Here is a 20,864-nt window from a genome sequence, read left to right as displayed (position 1 = left end):
GTGTAGTGTCAGTGACACACAGAGAGAAAAGAGAAGGAAGGGAAAAATGAAAAGTTTTTCTTTTCGGACAAGTGGATGGTTCGTAGTATTGCTTGAGGGGGCGTCCTTTGCATTGTTGTCTTTGGATCTTTCTTTTATTTTTTTTTTTATTTTTTATTTTTTTTCTGGTGTGTTGTGCCTTTGAAAGGGGCGAATTGAGTGTTTGGGTGACCTTGTGGTTGTGAGTATATAAGGATGTGGGACTAAATAAATCTTTTAGCTGCGTTTGAGACGTTCTCTTCTTCACTTGTCTCTGTCCCTTCTACTTTTAAGTTTCTGTTTCTACTCCAGTCTCGGGTTAAGTTCCATCATGGCACTCTATGCCTGTCAGCTTCTCCATGAGGTGTCCAGGCCCGATGCTTCACCTCACAACACGCACGTAAGCCCATAAGGTTAGGTAGCGCCGCCTGGCAAACGTTCGTTTTTTTTTTTTTTTTTTTTTTTAGCATGTTGTATTTCCATTATTATTGAAGGTATATCATATATATGTTTTTTTAACAACATGTGGAACACTGTTCTGGATGTGACCGCCCTGATTCAAACGAGTTTCGCTGAGACAAAATACGAAACAAGCACGGCCAAGCTTCGCTTTTGCGGCGCGAACGCGGAGAAAACGCTTGGGCGCTTGACCGGCTTGACCGTCTGCAAGAAGCGCTTGACCGCCTTGCAGACGGAGCTTTGGCGGTCACCCGGAATCGCGCGCATAGAAATAGTTGGCGCCGGGTCGTGTGTGGGTGAAAAGGTAGGAAAATAAGAAATAATATTCCGTTAGAAAACGGCGAGCTGGTCCCGAACTGTCAGTCAAAAACATTTAGATTTCTTGCTGTCGGTACTGCAGGGGCGACATCATTGAACCTCCTACGGAAGAGATGGTTGGCTTCACTACATGGCAGGTTTGTTCGTCCTAGGTGGCTGCTCTACCGCCCTCTCCCTCTCCCTTTCGCTTCTCAGTACTATGGTGCCTAGAACGCGTCTCCGACTGGTGTGTTTACCGCGGCCAAAAAAGTGATCCCTCGATTTCCGCCTGATGACGTCATACAAGTGTCATGCTGTCGCCGGCCGCGACCCTGGCGGCGTCCCAATGCTCTCCACTGCATAGAGATCGCTCCACTGTGACAGTCCACGGAAGACGGAAGTTGAAGCAGCCGGAAGTTGGGACGCCGTGACGACAGCGACACTCGCGTTCGCTCGTGCTTTTCGCCGGCATTTCTACGGCCAACCGCCAGGATCGCGACAGGCAACAGCATGACACTCGCGTCATTTTTGCCACATTGGGACCACTTTTGATGTATGGGCGGGATAGGACGCTAAACACACCAGTTGAAGACGCGATCCAGGCACCATAGTGTCACTGGCTAAACACACCAGTCGGAGACGCGCTCCAGGCACCATAGCCGTTGTCCAGTGGCTCGTGCAGAGTGGGTAGAGTTACGAGAGTCGGATATTCATGCAGTCTGTGCAGGTTCCTGTGTCTCATTTCCGGCCGAGGCCCGACCAGCGATTGGCTGCGTTTGTAAAAATTCTCGACCAATTAGAATGTGACCCAGATATACGTCACATCCGGCGTGTGACGTCAGTTTTTATGCGAGGCTTCCGCGCGAGGCATGCTGGAGGAGCTCGCGAGAGCATTGGTAACGAAAATGGCGACCAAAGAGGTTGAATCGAAAGCAACGGAAACAGTCAGGGGCCAACTGTTCGAGGTTGCACCGCGGTACACGAATTTAGCTTACATCGGAGAAGGTGCATACGGCATGGTCGTGTGAGTAGCGGTCCCCGACCGGTCTCTCTTTTCCTCGCCATTTTTTTTCTTTTTTACCCCCGTTCGGAGGCTGTAGCCTACCGCGGCTTGCGCGGTGTGGTGTCTCTGTGCATGTATGAATGCGCACGGGTTTTGGCAGCGCCGTGCAACAGTTGTCATTCAGCGGGGGCTAGGCCTACGCCTATCCGCCGAGTGGTTCTCTTGCGCTGCGTACCACCTCGGGCACTTTCCCTCGCGTTTCGTGGAGGCAACCAGCGATGCACGCCCGCGGTCAGGCAGTCTTGGCCTGCCCGCCGATGCACACTGGCGAGGAGCGCGTCGCTGTAGCAGCTTCTCCGGCTGGGTTCGGTCCGGCGGTGTTGCAAGAATCATGCGCTGTTCATGATTAAAAGAAAATATAAAGACGAGAAGCAGCTCGTTCCGTTTTGTGGAGCGCGTTGAGGAAGTATTTCATGGTCAACGTCGAGCCGACGGCGACGGTATGCACGCCCTGTTCACATGCGAAGATGGTAAAAAAAAAAAAAAAAAGTACACGAAAACGTGCTGCGGTTTGTGCTGTGGCGGTGGACAGTGCGGCAAGTGTCTAGGTAAATGTCAAAGAGCCTTCGGATGTTTCGGGAGTCGAAACCACGCTAGTACGCACGGCTTTTATACATTTTTCGAGTTGATTTTACTTGTTTATTTATTTATTTTTTCGCGACCGTGGACGTTATCGGCGAGTATCTGTAGAGAAAGGCGCGATCTCGCAAACAAGGGTTCGTACTTTTTTTTTTTCCCCCTTTTGTGCCGGATAAATCAGCGTGAAAAAACAACAAAAAACGACCACAACTGTTACATTGCCTCGCAGGTTTTCCCGTATAGTGCCCCTTCGGGCGTGCTTTTGTCGCTTCGACAGTTCGTTTGTGTCGCGAAGTTCACAATTCGATCAGACGTTTCTTTTTTCACGGTGCGTTTTCTTTCTTTTTTTGTGCGCTGGCTGTTTGTACAAACAGTCAGCACACAAACCTCCTTGGTTTGTACACGGTAAAAGGGGGAAAAAAAGAAAACGAACTCCGGTCTACCCTACATGCTTGTATTTTATGTAACAGTTCCTCGTCAAAAAAAAAAAAAAAAAAAAAAAAAAGTTTTTTCTTCGCTTGGAAGCAAGGTCGTTGATGTCCTGGCGCGTTTGCACGTTGGTTTTGCACCTGCTTGTGGTTTGACGATGGACTACGTAGGCCGGTACGAGCCATGGTAGCCAATCTGATGCCGCGTGAGTGTCACGTGACCTGTGAGAGGGGCGCGGGTCGCGTTGTCACGTGACACCTTCACAGTGCTGGATTGACTGGGATGGCTTGTAGCGTTCGCTGCAGTTCATCGGAAAAGCCGGGTGCGTGGCCGGCCATCGCTCGCTGCTGACTGCCGCGGAACGCAAGAGCCTCACTGTGTTCCTCACGTTCATACAAATGACTGAGACATTGCACGGGCAAAGGCAAGGCGGCTTCCTCTGGCAGCTGGGTCAAGCCTCGTAAAGATATATAAAAAAATATATATATATATATATATATATAAAGAGGGCAGGTGATAGGGTCGGTTTGCGTGCACCGGTGCTTTATCGCGAAATTTGCGCGACTGAGTCTCAGATAGCTAGCTGTTCCTCTGGTTCAGCTATTTCTTTTTTTTTTTTTTTTTAGCACCCAAACGCTGGTTTTAATAAATACTTTTCTTTTTTTTTTTTTTCGTGAGGTTTGGTTTGGATAAAATTAATTTTTATATTGAATTTTGAAAAAATTGGCATGCGGTAAAATTAAACTCCATATTTCGGAGAACCTGGATAATCACCCTCCAAATTTTATGACAAATAAACTCAGAAAACACTGAACCTGATCCCTAGTCGTGATGCTTTGCAGTCTTTTTAATGACATTGAAGGCACCTTTCCAAAACATTTATGGTTGTCATTGATTGATCCACAGCTTTCTCAAGATTTGGTGCCCCCCTGTTTTAGGCTTGGTTCGAAGGTTCTTTGGTAGGAAATGTGAGGAAATGTAGGGGTGCCATCAGGAAGGGGAGGGCAAAAGCTTCTTAGTACTAACTTGGGGGAAAAAGATAAGCTATCCTAGCTTAATGGAGCCAAGAAGATCTAGCTTTGTTGCTGCAAGGAATATTTAAGCTTGCTCGTGCCATGCCAACACATCTTCGTACCGAAAAAAACTCTCAAACTGGGAATCTAGAAAATGGTAGATCTGGGAGTGCTTTGTCGTGACCAATTAATATGTGAAACTGAGGCACAGAAATGAGGTTATGTGTTGCTGGTAGTTGTGGATCATCCATTTCTTATAGTCCCATTTGCCCTATACTTACTAGTAGAATGTAAGAGATGATGGGCCGGGCAAGTAGTGAAGTGGACAGACAGGGCGCTGACCTGCGACTGAATTACCTGTCTGGTTTAGTGCTGTTTTTATTTCTAAGTCTGTCCTTCCAACCAGTCCAGGTGTCTGCAATGCCAAAACTCTGACTCAGATATTGTCACGAACGATGGTGACAAGAAGATGAACAGTGAACTGAAAAATAAAGGTTTAATAGGCGAACTTGTGCCAATTAAAATAAGTAAGGAAAGAACGTCGAGGCAGCAGAAAAGCAGGCGGCGATTCGCGGCGAAACAGAGCGCGAGCGACACTGACTAGCCAAGGTCGCGGGCAGCTGCATATCTACCTTGCGTCACTATCTCGAAAGTTCGGCAAAGAAAGTTCGAGCGTCGCTCGGGCGCTTGGGGCGAGGATGAACTGACACTTTTGAGAACAAGAAAGCAGGGGGAAAGTTACGTCTGGTGCGAGAATGAAAGTGAATCTTCCAGTAGTCCGTGACCGAGCGTTTCTTTCTCGGCCCTGCCGGCGGCATTATCCCCCTTATAAAAGTGCATCGTCCCGATGCAACGCAAAAGGAAAACAGAAATGGCTAAAAAATTTGCGGTGAAACGAAATAAACATACGGTGTCTCAATCCTAACGCGCGTAGAACGGCTTGAGTCGAACTACGTGGACAACTTCGGGTCGTGGCTGGCGACAACCTGATAGTCGGGTTCCGTCGGGGAGCACCTCATACTTCAAGTCCTCAAGGCGGCGAATGACCTTGTAGGGTCCAAAGTAGTGTTTTAACAGTTTCTCGCTGAGGCCGCGGCGGCGAATGGGCGTCCACACCCACACTCTGTCTCCGGGCTGGGAGTCCACGTCGCGGCAACGGAGGCTTCTGCCCGTTGGGTGACCAGCTGGGCGTCATCGGTGCCGTCGTCCGTCGGGTCATGGGGCAGCATGGCGTCGAGCATAGTCGTCACCTTTCTGCCGTGCACCAGCTCGTGTGTAATGCCAGTAGTTTCTTGAATCGCCGTGTTGTAGGCAAACGTGGCGTAGGGCAACACTTCATCCCACGTACTGTGTTCCACGTCCACATACATCGAGATCATGTCGGCGATGGCCTTGTTTAGTCGCTCCGTCAGCCCGTTGGTCTGCCGGTGGTATGTCGTGGTCCGGCGGTGGTTGGTGTGGCTCAGGCGGAGTATCTCTTGTGTCAGTTGCGCCATGAACGAGGAGCCTCTGTCCGTAATCAGGACTTGGGGAGCGCCGTGTCGGAGGACTATAGACTTCACTGTAGAACTCTGCTTGCTACTTCCACGGCGGTCCCCGACAGAAGTGCTTTTGTCTCGGCGTACCTAGTGAGATAATCAGTTGCCACGATTATCCAACGGTTTCTTTGCGTCGACGGCGGGAAAGGTCCGAGAAGATCCATTCCAATCTGCTGGAATGGTGCAGTCGGGGGTGCGATTGGTTGCAGGAGACCTGCCAGCTTCGTCGGTGGTTTCTTGCGTTGTTGGCATTCGTGGCACGAATGGATGTAGAGGTGGACAGTTTTTGGGAACTTGGGCCAGTAGTATTTTTCTCGGATCCGTGCAAGAGTCCTGCTGTAGCCAAGGTGACCAGATGTCGGGTCGTCGTGGCAGGCTTGGAAGATCTCTTCTCGAAGACTAGCAGGAATCACCAGGAGCCACGTCGAGTTGTTGTCCCCGAAGTTCTCTTTATAGAGGATACCTCTCCAAATGGTGTCTTCAAAGGCAAGCTCCTGAACTTTGGCCTCGGCCCGCTCAGAGTTCAGCACTTTTGTTTCTGTGGACATTCTGATGCTGGGGATGTACACATGTGCAGTGTTCATTGAGCACTATAGAATTTCGTGCTAGTTGCCAAGTGCCGGATATGGTTGGACAAGTGAGTGAATTCTGAAAGCAGACTGTCTTTCATCACTTCCTTTCTATCCATAGCTGTAGTTTCACCATACTACTACCAGAAATTTGATGGCTAGAGAAGGTGCTTTTCGAAATTCAGCTTGAAAAGTCTGATGGAAGAGAAAGATTGTCGCTTGCTGTGTATTGCTTGGTGGCTTTTGAGGCATGAGCCAGCCAGAGAATGAAATGAAATCTCCATTGTGCTTCAGACAAATAACACACAAAATTGCTTTATTGATCGGTTGTTTATTTATATGCACAGTAGTAGGCTTTTTAATGGTGTATAAGCACTGTTAGAAGACCACAAACTACTAGAACATGCATGTATTAAATGTATTTTCGTTATTTCTAACTGTATTTTGCATTATGTCTTGACTTCATGGAGTGAATATGTGGGGAGCAGGAGTGGCATATCCACTTGATGCATGGTGTTACCAGTGACTGTTGCGATGCCACACAAACTGAACACTGCCGGGCGAATTCGCAGCGTATTCTCTCTATGGAGCTAGTGTACTGCAAACAAGCATTACATATTAGCATCAGGAGGTTATAAAAATAATAAAAAAAACACAGGGTCTTCTATGTTATTCCTAAGACGACTTGAAAAGGCAGAAGCCCAAGCGTCGATGCATTAAAGACAGACACATGATTTACGGATGTGACAGTACCCCTCTGCCCATGGCATCTTACTACTGAGCGAAAGGTTGCTGGTTTGACACCAGCCGAGGAACAAGCGCAAAAAGTCTTTTTGGAGAAATATAGCGCCTCCGCCGAGTCTGGCACAAGTAACGCCATCTCGTGGTCCAGTGGTGAACCGTGGGTTTTGGTACCTTTCTTGTCACCGATTTTCGTACATTTTGTGTCTCCGTCGGTTTTGGTAGCTTTCGTGTCGTCGACGTGTTTTCGCTCAAGGACTTTGAAGGTCGACTGAACGATGAGACATATAAGGCTTTTGCCTTAATAATTGTTTGCATAGTTTCATTTACCCACTCAGCATCATGCGAGGCTAGACTTGCTTGGTCTATAGCATCATCAACTAGTGTTCAGTTTCCTAGAGGGTGCATTTTTCTGGTAAAAAATGGAACTATCACACTTTTGGAGGTGTTATTCGTGTCGGTGACCGTCTTGGCCCGTTCTTCTCTGGCCAGGTCGGCCTTCGACAATGTGACCAAGGAAAAAGTGGCCATCAAGAAGATCTCCCCGTTCGAGCACCAGACCTACTGCCAGAGGACACTGAGGGAGATCAAGATCCTCACACGGTTTAAGCACGAAAATGTGAGTCCTTCACTTTTCCTCCACAGTTCTCACTGCACTTGTTTCAGTGTATGCATATTGGTGTTGAGAGGTGCCAGTTTGTTATATACATATCTGCTGCATGCATATTAACGTTGAGGTGTGTCCCTACTCGTTTCTTTTCACATGTGTCTGGTCTAAAAATCTGGTAATTTGAGCCGAATTGTTGGGGGAGGCAGTTGGGGTTTAGATCATGGGCTCTCAAACTGGGATTTTAGGAAGTTCCCAGAGTGTCATCAGGGAGAGCTCCCAGACTTCCGACCGTCCCTATGTCGAGAGTTTTTTTTGTTTAAGCATTATTTCTGAAGATCTCAGCCACCCACTGATGCATAATCATGAGCAAACTACTCCCTAGTATGAAAATTATGTTTACAAAGCCTATAGGTTTCTGTACTGCTTCATTGCATTAATAACAAAACTAGGAGGGGTTCTTTGGGTCGAGTCGAGGCATATAGGAGTTCCTCAAGATGGAAAAGTTATACATGGTTTAGAATATCCTCTTCACACCTCTTCCCAGTGAATAAAATGTTTGAGAAAAAAATGCTTTTTCTTTTTTAGCATCTAACACTGAAATATTAGAAACTTCACGGGACGTCAAGAAAAATGTTCATTCAATTCATTGCATTGGATACAGCAGGGTTTTGGTGGGGAATTTTACAAAACATTTGTTAATCTGAATATAATTTGTTCAACTGAAGTTTGTTCGAGTGGTATTTCACTTTACAAGCTGTACTCTCTTCCTGCTTATTGTCCAGTGTCCACCTATGCAATTTTAGACCTTACTCTAAGTGAAATGCCCATCTGTTCTCTGCTTGTTTTGCAGATTATAGACATCAGAGACATCATCAGGGCACCCACAATCGACCAGATGAAAGATGTGTATCCTATGAGTGCTCTGCCCTGTCTCCACTCGCCATTTTATTCGGGTTTTTTTTTTTGTGGGCGGCTCAGAACCGTTTGTGTGTTGGATCCTTGACGTCTCTTTGTGGCAGCTACATTGTGCAGTGCCTGATGGAGACTGACCTGTACAAGCTGCTCAAGACTCAGAAGCTGAGCAACGACCACATCTGCTACTTCCTCTACCAGATCCTGAGGGGCCTCAAATACATTCATTCGGCCAATGTGCTGCACAGGGATCTCAAGCCTAGCAACCTGCTCCTCAACACCACTTGTGACCTCAAGGTAACCTCGAGTAACTGTGTTAGCTTTGACAGTTTCGCGATGGTCTGCCATTTTTTGTCCTAAGTAGTGCGGGAAGTGACTGCCGTTTTTGCGGGAGACATGGTGGCGGTGCGCAAGTGGCTCGTGCACACACGCGTGTCGTCATTCACTTAGTCTGCTCGTCGAAACTTTGGGGCGGGTGCATTGAAACATGTTTGCATTATAAAGGGTGCGATTACACACACACAGCTGGTATGCACACAACATTCAAAGGTCAAAGAAGCTTCAAGCTTGTTGGACTTCACTGTAAGATCTGCATTCTCCAATGCTGAGAAAAAAAGTTCTGCCCAAAAGTCTGTGCTCTGCAAGAGCTGCTTCTTTCCACATCCCTCTTGGACAGTTTTTGAACATTTCATCACTCAGGAACATGATACTCTGGTTCCACCACTTCCATTGCTGTAAAGAGATTCTACTGCCTGGTTAAAGGGGCCCTGCAATCATATTTAAGCGGCTACTTTTTTTGCGGTTTCCACGTCTCTTGGGGTTCGGGCAAGCCAGCCGGCACGGAGAGAGTAACTAAATGTCGGTGCATCATATCTTAACCGGACGATGCGGAAACCTCCTCCACCGACGAGGGCGACCCGCAGTACCGAAAGCGCACAAAATGTGACCTATTTGGTCCTGGGCTTACTACTGGTCAGAGCCGCTAAAAGCTTCTTTTTAGTTGAAATACAAATTATAAGTGGCGCAAACCGTTTCAATTGTTCATGAAAGTAGTTTTTGTTCAGTATTCTAGATCAGAAAAGAAACGAATGCAGTTTATAAAGTATGGAAACAAGAACTGACCCGTCGACATACCCGCCACCAAGCGGTGAAAAAGGCGGCACATACTAGAAAGGAGTAGTGGGATCAGGCGCCAACACGGAAAGGTCCTGGATGTACGCGGCGGCGCTGCAGTCGTATAAACAGGAGGATCCGACCGGCTCCGAGCGTTCGGAAGGCCTTCGGCGAGAAGCTTTGTCTTGCGGTTTGGCCGTTTTGCGGTATGGCAGTGCGGAGTGACTCCCATTCTGACCTGATCTTTACCCCGTGTTTGCTGTCGTTTGTGGCCAATGAAGTGTCATGCCGAATTAGTGTTTAATCGCGCAGCAAATGCAATGAAAGCCGCTTTGGCTGCCCGCTGCATACAGCCTATCCAGAACATGCTTTAGGGGCGCTCTCTTGGACCGTCGACACGGAGTGCGGCAGCCGTGAGCGCTTAATGAGCTCACTACCCCTCCTCTAGGTCACAGCCACTCAAGCAACCAAGGACGTCATGAGGGAGGTTATTTTTTGCTTGTTCTATTGTCTATAACTTTTAAAATAAAGCGAATTTTGAGAAAAGAAAAGTTTCACTAAGTTACTACGTTCAATGCGCTCAGGTTCGGTGCAAATTATAAACCAGTAAAAAAGTCCTTGCAGGGCCCCTTTAAGGCCACACTGCCTCAAGTCTGTTAGTCATTGGTGGCACAAGGCCACCAATGATTACACTTTTGAATATGGAGAGACATACAGTGCAATCCACTTATAACGATACCACATATAACACAGTATTGCTTATAATGATTAGTTTCTGGGGTTTCTAGTCTAGAAACGATCAGATTCTAGTCCATATACAATGATAATCAGTTAAAACAATTGAAATTTTGGGTTCTCTTGTTATCTTATAAGTGGGTCCATAATATCTTTATATTATCACCGTCACCCAATAAAACGCAATAATAGTTCATCTCTGAACTTGACCAACGATTTGTAAAATTGGGCAAGTACTGATTGTCTTGACAAGGGTAGCGGTTATTCCCCTCGCGATTGGAGGACAAGTTAATATGTACAGATTTTTGTCCCTGAAACTATGCGACATTCATAAAATTTGCTTGCGTGTGCACCTTTTGAAAATTTATTTCCAGGATGCTGCAAGCCGACGTGGCTGCCCAAGCAGTAGTTTACGTAATATTTATATGAAACTATAATATTGGAGATTATACAACGCAACAAAAGAGGGGGAGGAGCGAAAGAAAAAATGTAGAAATACACAAGTTTGATAAAAGTTGCACAAAAAAAATTCTAATATGTGTGAGAGTCCAAGGGGCCTGTGTGTCAGGTCGTAGCGAACAATGTCGCCAAGCGGCGTTAAAAACCGATCGGTGGCACTAAAGATGTTTGCAAGCAGCCGCACCTCAGGAGCTAGTCTGGCCATCGTGGATGGAAAACGTCTCGTTTGGGCGCCAGTCTGGAAACCGTGGGTACGCCTCAGCAATGCTCGACTGTCGGACGACCCACATACCATGCTAGCGTCAAGATGGTGGTGCCCAGAGGCCGTACTTGCAAACGTCTATGCATTAAGAAGCGCAGGGTGCGGCGAGTCTTGGGCGTCTTTCCATCGCTCTGCGGTCGACGGGATTGCAGCGTTTGCCGACAAGCATGCCGAACGGCGAATCGTGTTGGCCGACGCCGCGCTTCGGTTCCAGATCTGCGACTTTGGCCTGGCGCGGGTGGCGGACCCCGAGCACGACCACACGGGCTTCCTGACGGAGTATGTGGCGACGCGGTGGTACCGGGCGCCGGAGATCATGCTGAACAGCAAGGGTTACACCAAGTCTATTGACATCTGGTCTGTGGGCTGTATCCTGGCGGAGATGGTGTCCAACCGGCCCATCTTTCCGGGCAAGCACTACCTGGACCAGCTGAACCACATCCTGGGCATCCTAGGCTCCCCGTCTCAGGACGACCTCAACTGCATCATCAACGAGAAGGCCCGCTCCTACCTGCAGTCCCTGCCCCACAAGGCCAAGATTCCCTGGACCAAGCTGTACCCGGATGCAGACCCCAAGGGTAGGCGGGGACATCAAACCATTCTTCCCAGTCCTTAGAAACACTAAACCTAGGAAAAAATGATTTTTTTTCTTTACCTGGTAAGGACGTGCAAATGCTAAAAAAAAAATGTTAATCGTAAAAAAATGTTTTTCTTTTTTTGGCCTAATATTTTTGTTGCAATACAAATGTTTCGATTTGTGGGTAAAACCGAAATTGTACCCTTGTGGGATGATGATGGTGTTTGTAACCAACTGGTATGCGTTTTGAGGTTCAGCGAACTCTGAGCACGCACAAATTGGGTACAAACGCTATCATCATCCCACAGAAGTATAGTTTTGGCTTTGCACACAAATCAAAAAATTCGTATGGTGGCATAATTATTGGCCTCAAAATGATTTTTTTTTTTTTTCAACAAACATTTATTATACGATTTGAGAATTTTTTTCCCCTAGGTTGAGTGTCTCTTTAAAGTGGCGTGTGTACGAGGAAGAAATCGCGGGTATTTCTTCGCCGCCTCGGTGCCTCGTCGTGTGCCGGCGGGTTTGAATCCCAGCCAAGGTGCCCGCAATATAGCGGAGGCTTACTGCGGAGAATGCGCCGCGCCATGTAACCGAGAGTTTAGTTGCGCGTCAAAGGAACCCTGGGTGGTCTGAATGAATTCCCAGTCTTCTGCCAAGGCATGCCAGTTGCCATTAGTTGTTTTGGCATGCAAAATTACAAATTTGACTTATTTTTAGGCAGTTAGGGTTTGAATTCTCGCAGCGTGCATCATGCGACAAAAACATAGCATTTTCACAACATGGCACGGTGACGTCGACTCCATGAAGGCGTGAAGGCGCGGACTGTGCTATTAATCCCTGTTCGGCAGAGAATCAGTTTGTTTTTAACAGTATTATGTCGTTAAAAGATTTGGTACCAGGAGTAGAAACCACCAAATTTGACTGCTAATGTGGACCTGCCTACCATCGGCACCAAGAAGAGAGCTACGTTCGCCCCGGACGTCGCACGCATCTTTCCGCAGATTTCTTCCCGATGAGAACACCGCTTAATAGTGCTCCTTACGCTCACTGTCAGCTTAAGACAACAAGATCTTTTGGTTGTTTTGATTCTGGTGCCAATTTTCTACCTGTAAAATGTTCTGGCCTCAAGCGCAGTTTGCAAAACATTGCGTGAAATCTACTCCATCGCCACAATTACCCCTGCCGTTTCAAACCCGATTTGGAAAGAATAAATCATCCTTTTGCCCATGATTGAATGCAGCTGGCACCCTCTAGCCAAGCGATGCGAGACTGAAAAAACCTGCTTGCACCTGACTTCGGTTCCAAGACCTTTCCAAGACTAGCAAAGCATTATACGAACCGAGCTAATCGGGTATTGGGTATCAGCGAAGCAAATAGATGTTATCAGGTGCCCTTAGTCTACAACTGAAACACTCCACAGGAGCGAGCAGTCAGCATATAGGTTAGATTATAGTGGTTCTCGAAGTCTCCGTGCTCCTTCTGCTGTGCTACAGTCGTGCCTCAATAACACGGACACTCCTCTATATGGACAAAACTTTCAGCAACCGATCCATCCTCGCACACCTGCCTCGTTGATGCAGAAACTTTCAGTCTGGACTACGGGCAAGTTGTTCAGGAACAAGCTGGCTAAATACGTGCATTTTTGTCTCGCTACTATGGGCAGGGGCTTTCTGTAAATAATTCAGAGATGCAAAAGAAAAAAAAAAAAAGAAAAATTAGTGAGGCCGTTGGGTCATAGAGTAGACTCAGAGCTTCACTTTTGTCTGTCGTTGGTTGTCCTTCCTGAGGACGAGACAAGACCTGAGCACTGAACAATGGTTTGATTTTTCTGCGCTTTCCGGCCAAATAGGTCACTTGCCTTTCCCTTTCTACGCGTGCCACGGTCGCATATGACAAACTCGAGGAACATTCGTGCATCACACGTGTACCCCTTAGGCATGAAAGCATAAAGGCGGGACACTTTTCAGGCCACTGAGAAGAAAGTAAGTCCATGCCAGGCGTGAAGTGGTACTGACCAGATCAGAGGTGGTCCCAGACATTGGTTCTAGGGGAGCAAATCCCAGATACAGTCGCCAACTGATTGTTCGGACTTCGCAGGGTCCGAAAAAATGTCCAAATAATAGAGCATCCCGAAAAATCGAGAAGACTCGCCTTAATGTCTAAGCAGGCTTTAAAAAGCCATGAATAGTGCCTTGCTTCAGGTTACGCCTCCGCTTGCAATAGGGGCGCACGGCGGAACTATGACGATTACGCATGCAAATCGTCTGAAAGTGTCCAATTAAGTAGCTGCCATGTTGAGTAGAATGTGAAACACTGCTTCGTTTTACTTAACAAAAAAGAATCTTGGAGGACGCTTAAGCTTCGCCTTTAAAAGTGGAATGCGATAGCGTTAACGGGCCTTGTTTGCATCGCCTTCTCATTTATCGCGTAAGCGTGCCTCGCATGGCCTAGTCAGGAGCGTCTGAAACGCAACCGAAGGGTCATGGGTTCGAATCCCCCCTAAAATTCTTATCTTTTTCTTCTTTAAGGCAAAGGAGTTCTTTATAAAGTGAAATCATTTGAGACATATGGCGACCTATAATTCGCATTACATGTCATGTTTTAATACTTTCATTCCATGCATGATGTCACGTTTCACGTGAGCATTGTGGGTTGTTTGAAATTCTTGCGCGAGGGCGTGTAGCTGTGACATCATGACCTTATCGACCAATCAGGATTTTCCAGTCACGCCAACGACATCGGCTTTTCTGCGACATGAGCTCCTTAACGCTGTCGCGTTAAAATCGTCAATTAGCAAGGGTGATGCTTATTTTCAAATTAAATTGACCGGCATCTTGTCAAGATTAAACCTCATCAGGCAGACTATGCCAGCTTATCCTGTATAAGAAAATGTTCACTTGGGCAAGCACTATCTTGGGCCATATTCGATCAGAGTTTTAAGGTGCGCATAGGTTAGAGTGAACAATTCAGATTACTCCTTTCTGCATGATTAGTCGCATGCATCGCAGTGCTGAGTGTAAACAATGTTTGGTTACAAAAAACAAGCATTGTGATTGCCGTTCGGTGTTTCTATAAAATATTGACTGAAAGGGATTGTCCTAAAACGTTTGTTACATTTCAGGGTGTCTACCGACCGGGAATTGTCAGGGAATTTAGGACACCTGAAAAAGTCGGGGGAATTGTCAGGGAAATTTTCAAAAAGATTGCCGAGTCGGGGAAGTTATCCCATGCTCGCCCGCTCACGTAAGAAGCGGCAGGCATGGGCAGGCATAGCCACGAGCGCAGTCAAGTTTGGCGTCACGACCCGCCCAATCTTCCACGCAATGTGCTTCACACGAGAGCATGTGCGAAACTGGCGGCTCGTCGTCTTTTTAGTACACTCTAAAGCCAATAAATAAGCTACACTTTACAGTAGCAACGCTAAAGTATGGCGGCTAAAGAGTTACTCGCAGTTACTAGTGAAGCAGAGTAGCAGTGGCCATTTTGTTTAGTTCGTGACTCTAGTCAGATGGTGTTGCTCTAATATGAGGAGAAACAGTTACTCTAGCAGATACTAGGTGGTGCGAGTCCCCACTCGCTCGAAAGAGAACAGCCGTCGTTCATTCATCTACCCTCTGAGAGGCGCGTGCCTAGCGATCCATTCGTTTGTCAGATATGATGTTTTCGCGCTTCCCCATAAACGCAACCTCGACGCCTGCACTCCACGGGCTCTGCCACGTGCGCTTGTGGCTTTGGGTTGGGCTTTTTATTGTCTTATTTTCCGGAAGTGGAGATAAGTGAAAGTGACTATGTCGCTGTCGAGAAAGTGCTCCTTCAACCTCAACTGGACAAACCCAGACATATCCACGAATGCAAGTTGGATTCGGCCCATTCCAAATGATCCGAATAGTGCTCACCGCACAACGTGCTGCAAGTTCTCCTTGAGCAACATGGGGAATAGGGCGATTACTACTCATGTTGAGAGTAAGAAACATCAAGCTGCTATGAAATATCTGCAAAGCGTTTCCCAGAGCCCCATCATATTTTTCAAAACTGCGACAAATGCGGACTTGCCTTCCGCGACAGCAACGGGTGTTTTTTGTCCGGAGGTAGTAATAGTGCTTGTAGGGCTCCGGCAATGCGTCTAACCACCGCCACGGAAGCTCTTAGTCCCTCTGTGAAGATGTGGGTGGTGGCTTTTTATTGAAGAAGGAAGTCACAAAGGCGGGGGTCATGTGGTGCTTGAACACTATAACTACTCGTGTATCTTTCCGTTCAGCAGCAGCGTCTGCCTTGCTGTCTCCATTGATGTTCCATATGTGTGAGACCGCCAGAAAAATGCAGCTTGGAAAAGACAAAGTGGGATATGCCATATGTCATGGTATCGCCCTATACTTTCAAGATTGAGAAGTTGCTAGCAAGCCTCTCTAGCGTGGCATATCTGGTGGTTGCTTTTGATGAGTCACTAAACAAAGTAACTCAAAGAGAACAAATGGATGTACTGGTCAGGTACTGGGACCAAACTCCCTGAAACAGTAAACCCGGGTCAATGATGTATTCTAAACATCTTCCAAAGTTTGCTTTATCTAACTTAAATAAAATATTTTACGTTGTGAATAGTGTATCTATCGTATATTGTGTTTTGGTGTCGGTAGTTGTGGGTCAGGGAATTCAACTAAAATAGTCGGAAAAGTCAGGAAATTAAAAAAAAAAAAAAAATTCGGTAGACACCCTGCATTTTGGAAATGTCATTGCTTTTAGCTCACTTGTGTCATCCTTATATATACATTGTGAAACATATTTCGTAAACCATATTTCATTATATATATGGCCACGAGGTGCCCATTTAATGATTTTATGTGCTGTAATTAATTCCTTAGTTCAAGAACACAATCACGATTCAACTTCTAATACTGCGGTACAAAGTTGTACCAATCACGGGTATTTTATGCGACCTACCACATTTCGCGACAACATTTGGATACCGTGTAAATAGATCAGCTTGAACTTTAGAATTTCACTTAAACACGAAGAAAGGACAGGAAAAGACGGTATAGTTCTAAATTTCAAGATGATCTATTTGCAGGTATGTACCAACAAGCTGTACTCTTTACTGTTGCAGTTACACATTTTGATTCGGGTAAAATATATGTTACTGGTAAACAAAGGGATGTTGAGTCATATGAACACGACGTTATGTATGTTAATGTAGATTTTCTCCTACTGTTGCATCGAAATTAAATAACTGAATTTTATATTTTTGGTACCTGAAAACAAAAGTGAACTGCACGGACGATAAAAGAAATAATATAGTTAATCGTTTTACGGCGTAAATAGTGTCTATTGCCAGAACAATGCGGAAAATATATTCTTAATTTAGCAGTTCAAACCGGTTTGAACCATTATTTTTTGCTCCTTGGAACTGAACCGGAACCGAACTGAAAGCCGTGAACCTGAACCAGAACTGAACCGATGAAAATTTCGGTTCAACACTCTGTACAACAGCACTTCCTTTTGGCATTATGGGTCTTCAAGAATATTCTGACGTCTCTGATTAATTTTGCTTTAAAACCCATTAAAGGAGCTGTGCAACGATATTCAATTGGAATGTTTTTCACTTGACACGAGCTTACTGGCACACCTGGGACTCAAGGATACTCACACGAAACGCCACTGGCCAAGAAACTCCTTTGTTGCGGTGTAATTTCAAGGACAAAAGCGAACATTTTCATTCAATCTCTCCTTTGCAAAATTCGATGACATAATGTGGGGATCACAGTAGACCCAAGTGACGATATTTGAATGCGGTTCATAGATTGGACCCGAGCATTGCGTGGGCACTCGACTTGGGCTCGTGATAATTGCTAGCTCGAGAAGCATTTGGGTAGTGACCCGTGTCCAATCGCTGCAACGACGACAACAGCCGAGCCATAACAATGTCTGTAACTCAGCGCGTGTCCTGCGCTTTGCCAACCCCAGCGCGTGGCTATGATTAACACTGGCGGCATATAATCGGCTCCAGATCACGTGGCCGCTTGTTCTGGCTGCGAGTTGAGGGGCTGAACGCTGCTCGTTTTTCTTTAATTTTTTTCTGGGACTTCTATTGCTTGGGTTGAAAAGCAAACGCGTGTTTCATAGGTCATTAACGTTGGGGATCCGTTTTAAGCGGTATTTGCGCAAAGTACAAAAATTGTTGCATTGCTCCTTTAATTCTTGACTTGTCGTGGCATGACCCTCATGTGTCCAAGTCTGTTTATTGTCCTTGTTGCCAAATGCTAACTTTATAGTAGCACTATCAGGGTGTCTGCCAACCTGAAAAATCAGAAAAACTGTGATGGTCAGGGAATTCGGCACGTCTGGAAAGGTTGAGGAGGAGGATGAGGGAGGGAACAAAACGTCCACCCCAATCAATATCGGTCATGACAATTGACCTTTCCTTTCTCTGAGCTACAGCGTAAGACTCGTATCTGAAGACACTACTGGGTCGTCAAGATAAATCTGGAAAATTTCCCATATTCAAGAAAACAGAGGCAAAGATAAAATGAATGACTATTTTGTGTGCTTTGCTCGGTTTTTTGTAACGTCTTCCTGGCTGACAGATTGTCTGAACGTCCTGGCAATGCTGTAAACTTGCGTCTTCTTGTAGCCATGCCACGCAGTGATTTGCTTAAGCGACTTTCCAGCGTGAAGCGATTCAAGTACTGCTGCCCTTCGGTAGTTTTCCGTGCTAATTTCTGAGCAAGTCGTGAATTGTTTATTATGCTATGGCCCGCATTTGAATCGCATAGCCGCAGAAGCACAATACGGCCGGTTAGCTTCACTGTATTGTTAAGAGAAGAAAAAGTCCGGATTTATCTCTACTACCCTGTATAGACTGTTTCTGTGTAAAGCACCTTCGCCAAATGGCTTCACGATGCGTTTGGAGCATTTTGATAAAATAGTCGGGGAAAACCTGGAAAAGTCTGGGCATTTAAAAACGCAAGTTTGCTAGGGGTTGGAAAGCTTGGATGGCTGAAGTGGATCTTTGGTTATTTTGGCAGGCCAGCTCCAGATTCAGCTGCCTCTGGCCCTCACATTGTTTTTGTTTTCTCTGCATGGCCTGGCGCAGCGCTGGACCTCTTGGACAAGATGCTGACGTTCAATCCCCACCGAAGAATCAATGTGGAAGAAGCCCTCGCCCATCCTTACCTGGAGCAGTATTACGACCCCGGGGACGAGGTATAAGCCCTGCTGCGAATCCTGTTTCGTCTTTTGGCCAGCATAGCCAACACGGTTATAACAACGGGAACTAGCGTAATTACCCGATCCTAACATGAAGCTAGTTTTACATACCTAAGAGTGATTGTTCTAACGTGCAGCAAGTTTTCATACTCGAGAGAAAAAAAGAACAATTTTTGTGCACGAGGAACGAGCGAAGAATCATGAAAAATGGTGCTCAAAGGGACAGGACAAAAGTTTTGTCCTTTTGTCCTGTCCCTTTGAGCGCCTTTTTTTCATGATGTTCAACGATCACCAACCGACCGAATTTACCACCTTGCTGTGAGCAGTTTATTCACCTCTAAGTGTCTCGTTTCGTTGTTGCTCTCGGACACTTCTTTGTTGCTCTCCGCGCACTACAGCATGTGTCTCAATACTGTCCATCGCGCTCGATGCACAGGTGATGAGTTCGGTGACTGACGACTAAGCGCACGGCAGAACTGGTCAGAAGGGGGGAGGTTGCGACGCGTAAGGGCTAAGCCGTCGTCTTGTGCTGGCAATGACTACGGGGATGTTGCTGCTGTTGCTCGCATGATTCTGGTTTCACTTCGGTCTCCTCTTCGATTCTAAGTTGCTAGCAGCCTTTTAAGGTCTATTCTTCTCGAGAGAAGGTGCACATTCGAATCGGGTGATTACGGCTGATGCTTCTGTACTGGTGGACTGGAGCGGACGCTAGGAACCATATCTCAACCAATCCAATGCTGGGAAGGTATCGTGAGACTTCGCGCCTCCCGAAAGTTGCGGGGCATACTCATGTGGCATTGGATTGGCTTCGACGGCTCGTGGCGATTCTGCGGTTCGTCATCGAGCGAAACTGAGTATAAAATGGTCGATGACGAAGCACTCATTTGCACTAGTGAGACGTCAAATAAAAAATTTCGGAGGACGCTCAAGTTTTGCCTTTAAGAGTGGAACGCGATAGCGAAACATTTGAACATACCAGCTCCCGCTCCTTCCCAAGCTGTGCAAGCATGCCTTGCGTGGTCTAGTCAGTATGCGTATCTGGCTTGCAACCAAAGGGTCTTGGGTTTGGATTCTGCCTAAAATTTTTATAAGGCAAATGAATTATTTTATAGAGTGAAGTCATTTTAAACGTGCGGCGACCTTTAATTTGTATTACATGCAGGGGCTCCGGAAGTCAATTCTGATCGGGGGGGCGGAGGTCAAGGCTCACATCCTTGCAGTGCAGATTCCCCCCCCCCCCCCAACTTTTACGATCGTAAGCGCGGAAAAACCGAAATGCAGGAAGCGACCTTTGTTTAGCCGAAATCTTTTCTGAGTAACAAAAAGAGATATTCAAAATCTCTAGCACGCAAGAGTGTTTCCGTGGCCTCTCCTGTCACACCGAACAAAAGTACGAAAATGATTGACGGATGGCAGAAATGCTTTTCGCGTCTAGGCGTCTTGCAGAAACTTCAAGGGGCACCTCCCACGCTAGGCCAGCTCTGAACCCTCTCCGGCCATTATGGGATCAGTGCGCTTAATTGGCACGGTATTGGCATGGCCGAGCTTGAAAGAGCCGATCCCAAGCAAAACTCGTCAAAGAGAGTGTGCAGTCCCTCCATGGACATATGCTCCGGACTGCTGTTCGTCAAAGCGCTCTGCCAGAGACCAATTTCCCGCGGCAAGAGGTTTTACGTTTGGGGAGGCTTATCCAGAGCCGGAGGGAGGCCTCCTCCCCGCCATCCTTTCCGATGACAAGGAATGGTAGAAAGGTGCCTTTCCTAAGCTGTCCCCGTCCCGCTGCCAGTGATTAAGATGTGACCAATACGCGCGCCTCAAGGCTGGCTCACAAGAAACGTTTACTCCAGCACTTAACAGGGGTATCAGCTTTACTACCAATTCTGATCCCGACAAAACGCTTTCTTATTCCGCTTCAAGCTTGGAAGGCGCAGTAGCATGTTGCTTTGACTACATTATGGGAGGGTTGTGGGTCAGCCTTCAGCGTCGGGGGGGGGGGCATGACCCCTACGAAAAAAACATCGGGGGCGGACGCCCTCCCTGCCCCCCCGGTTCCTGAGCCCCTAATTACATGCCATGTTTTTCAATCGCTTCAATAAGACGCGTGACGTAACGTTTCACGCGAGTGTTGTGGCTTGTTTGAAATTCCCGCACGGGGTATGTGGCTGTGACGTGATGACCCTATCAACCAATCAGGATTTTTGCTGCACACCACCGACGCCGGCTTTTCTGCCATGCAGCCCATTTTCTGTGACACGAGCTGTTTAACGCTATCGCGTTATGAGTGGTG

At 46.8% G+C, this 20,864-nt stretch overlaps 1 protein-coding gene across 1 annotated transcript in view; it reads left to right on the top strand.

The window, feature by feature from the left end:
• The first annotated feature begins 1,572 nt into the window (after positions 1-1,572).
• The window catches only part of LOC8041685 (mitogen-activated protein kinase 1), a 31,401-nt gene continuing 12,109 nt past the window's right edge, over positions 1,573-20,864 (top strand). Inside the window, exons 1-6 of the mRNA XM_029987871.4 lie at positions 1,573-1,798; positions 7,199-7,325; positions 8,167-8,222; positions 8,336-8,525; positions 11,012-11,375; positions 18,465-18,574. Coding sequence (XP_029843731.3) covers positions 1,644-1,798; positions 7,199-7,325; positions 8,167-8,222; positions 8,336-8,525; positions 11,012-11,375; positions 18,465-18,574 — 1,002 coding nt within the window. The 5' untranslated portion in view covers positions 1,573-1,643. The remainder of the gene's footprint in view (positions 1,799-7,198; positions 7,326-8,166; positions 8,223-8,335; positions 8,526-11,011; positions 11,376-18,464; positions 18,575-20,864) is intronic.

The sequence above is a fragment of the Ixodes scapularis genome, unplaced genomic scaffold, assembly GCF_016920785.2.
Source record: "Ixodes scapularis isolate PalLabHiFi unplaced genomic scaffold, ASM1692078v2 PGA_scaffold1__304_contigs__length_218370807, whole genome shotgun sequence".
Taxonomy (NCBI): domain Eukaryota; kingdom Metazoa; phylum Arthropoda; class Arachnida; order Ixodida; family Ixodidae; genus Ixodes; species Ixodes scapularis.
This window is presented reverse-complemented; position numbering and strand designations above follow the sequence as displayed.